Source organism: Lagopus leucura, unplaced genomic scaffold (genome assembly GCF_019238085.1).
Source record: "Lagopus leucura isolate 7727_CA_CO unplaced genomic scaffold, USGS_WTPT01 34836-0_obj-0_obj, whole genome shotgun sequence".
In the NCBI taxonomy this organism is placed as follows: Eukaryota; Metazoa; Chordata; class Aves; order Galliformes; family Phasianidae; genus Lagopus; species Lagopus leucura.
In genome coordinates, this window is record NW_024968304.1 from 1 (window position 1) to 2,786 (window position 2,786).

Below are 2,786 nucleotides of genomic sequence, written 5' to 3' on the forward strand. Positions count from 1 at the left end.
AGGGCTGAGCTCCAGGAGGGCGTTCCTCTGGGCAGCCCCACGCGGTGTAAGTTCTGTAGGATCGCGGTGCCCCTGCGCGTACCTGGGAACTGCTTCCGAGGTGCTCCTGTGTGGAAGGGAGAGAGGAGTGTCACGAAGGAATCCCCTGCTTTAATTGCATCCCACGTCGTTCCGATTGGGAGGATGTTTAGTTAGAGTTGCTCTGTGCTGCGTTTGTTTGCAGGTGTGAGTGGAGGAGGTGATCCAGCTTCCCCTCTGAGCTCTGAGACCGAAACCCGGGCAGATGGCATGGGTAAGTCACGGCTCTGTAATTCCTTGGAGAGCTCTCACTGCCCGCTTCGGTGCCACTTCATGGCACTGCTTCCCCCGTACGCTCCACTGTTCAGCGATGCTGTTATGCATGACTGAATGGCTTTCATGGCTTGCAGAAGTGCCCCCAGGGAGGGCTTTACTCAGTTGCTGGTTCGTTCCTGCGCTGGAGCCCAGGTGGATGCCCAGGGGTGGTGGTTTGTTTTACCGATGGCGCTGACTCAGCAATGGTCTTCAAAACCTCGTGCTCATGGCATTTAACTTCATGTGTTCCGTGCAGGTCTGGAACGGGGAAAGGATGAATCCAACAGAGGAAAGTCCTCCCAGGGGTCTTACCATCCGAGAGAGCTGCTGAAGGAAATGGAAGTGGCAGCTCCTGGTGGGTATACTTCAGTCTGTTCACTGAGACTCGGGAAGCTGAGGCCTGATGTCCGTGTGCAGCCTGCACAGCAGGAGGGCATTGCTCAGAGCCGTGCTGCAGTGCTGTTCCACACGATGCCTTGCAGGCACTGGGGAGCACCAGAGATGGTCTGCTGCCACTTCTGCATCCAGCTGAGACCCAGGGGCAGCTGCTCCCCCCAGCACGACCATTACTTGTCAGAGCTGCTTTGTGGAGACCCAGATGGCAGCAAATGTGAAGTGCGGCGATTCTGTTAATACAAAGCCCTCCCTGCAGCTGGGCTAGTTCAAGGCAGGATGAGCATCCCGAGGAGGGATGGCTGCCTTTGCTAATGCTGGAAACCATGTGCAGATGTCGATTCTGGAGGTGTTCCTATTGGAGCTTGAATTTCAGCCTGCAAGGTGCCTGGCTGTGATGGTGGAATGTGATGGTTGGTGATGCTCACAGCACAGCGTGTGAGGGCCTTGCTTGGGAGTTGATTCCTCAGGAGGTGTGAGAGGGTAGGCACCCTGCAATTCGTGGGAGTGCCCAAATGCCCGTGGCAGCAGAGGAGGTCGCAGGTGGATTTGGGGGGGCGGAGGCCAGCAGACTTGGCCTGAGCTCGAGGTTGGGTCAGCTCAGGTGTGCGATGTGAGAACACATCTCATCCGACTGTCCTATGTCTTTCTAAAGGGACGAACACAGGCAGCGCAAACCACTGGCATGCCAGGAGATTTCTGTCCAGTGTCACCAGAGTCACTGGGTGCCAGCAGGCGCTGCCTGCCTGCTCTCGCACATCAGGTCAGCAGCCGAACCCGAGCGTGTGAGCGCAGAGCACGTGTTGTAAAAGAGGCCAGGAGCGGCTCTCTAAAAATGGCTGAGCTCAGCGGGGTGTGCAGAGTTGTTCCAGCTGTGTGCCAGAGAAGGCCTGCGTGATGCTGCTCACCTCTCACCGCTCCCAGTTCCCATAGGGCTGTGAGCTTTGTCCTTTTGGGAATGAAGCGGCCCGAGGGCAATGAGGTGAAAGTAAGGTGGGACGTTGTCGTTTCTTCCAGGGCTGAATGCAGGGAAAAGCACAAAGGCTGCTGTTGGCAGATCTGTGCGGCAGCGCCACGTGGCAGTGATGGTGCTGCTCTCAGCTGTGCTGCTGTCTGCGCTGGTGCTGGCCTGCATCGCTGTGTCGCAGACGTGGAACAAATGCCTGTGAGTTGTCTTTTTCCCCCAACCATTTCATTGCTGCATTTGGCAATGAAGTATTTGTGGTGCCAGGATCCTGGACAGCCGAATCAGCTGCTGGCAGTACGCTGTCACGATTTATGTCGCAAGGTCTTCCAAGTTTGCCCTTATTTCCTGTCAGTGAGTAGGGCTTTCTGAAACTCATTTTCAGTGTGTGCAAGAGGAGAGAGAGAGCAGCAGAGCGAGCTCATCCTGACACCGGCTGGGAGGGAGTTCCAGCTGGAGATGAAGTGGAGAGTGGAGAGGCAACGAGAGAGATCCTTGCCCAAGCAAACAAGAACCTCAGCAATAGTTTCAGTCCGTTCCGTTCTGCCATCCCAGAGGCCAGAGGTGTTCAGACTCGTCTGGAAGACCTGGAGCGTGAACTCCAAGCCATGAAAAAGGTCCGTGGGAACAGTGGTGAGTGCTGCTTCCTGTCAGAGGATGGCCCTGAAAGTGAGAGTGGAGGATCAGTGGCAGAGCATTTGCCCTTCACCCTCTGTTCCCCAGGACGAGTTCGAAGATTCTTAGCTCGCCACAGCTACCGTCCTTCTGAGGGTTCTAATGAGGACCCAGAAAGCGAGCTTCCTCTGACCGCCGGACAGCACGTTTATGTCTTTGGAGATGTGGATGAGGACGGCTGGTTTCTGGGAGAGCTGACGGATGGCACGAGAGGGCTGGTCCCTTCCAGTTTGGTTACAGAGGTTTCAGATGATGAGCTGGACACAACGATGCCTCCCGAGCTCTGTGATTTCCTGCTGGAAACGGATGATTGTGTCGATGCAAAGAGTCCATAATGCAGCAACATCCTGTCACAATTCTTGCCTCACTTCATCACCATGTTTCTGTTTCACCATTGTCATGCTGCTGTACTGTGTTGCCA

At 55.6% G+C, this 2,786-nt stretch overlaps 1 protein-coding gene across 1 annotated transcript; it reads left to right on the forward strand.

Moving 5' to 3' along the window:
• Positions 1 to 221: 221 nt before the first annotated feature.
• LOC122193588 (RIMS-binding protein 2-like) lies at positions 222 to 2,767 on the forward strand. Its single transcript, XM_042894437.1, has 5 exons — positions 222 to 292; positions 590 to 688; positions 1,744 to 1,891; positions 2,076 to 2,323; positions 2,414 to 2,767. The coding sequence occupies exons 1-5, from the start codon at positions 289 to 291 to the stop codon at positions 2,698 to 2,700; spliced, it is 786 nt and encodes a 261-aa protein (XP_042750371.1). The 5' UTR covers positions 222 to 288; the 3' UTR covers positions 2,701 to 2,767.
• Positions 2,768 to 2,786: the final 19 nt, after the last annotated feature.

What these genes read in the sequence shown, in the direction of transcription:
- LOC122193588 (XM_042894437.1), top strand. An exon ending in AATGGAAGTGGCAGCTCCTG is followed by an intron (nt 689 to 1,743) that starts GTGGGTATACTT and finishes CGTTTCTTCCAG; the next exon opens with GGCTGAATGCAGGGAAAAGC. An exon ending in CAGACGTGGAACAAATGCCT is followed by an intron (nt 1,892 to 2,075) that starts GTGAGTTGTCTT and finishes ACTCATTTTCAG; the next exon opens with TGTGTGCAAGAGGAGAGAGA.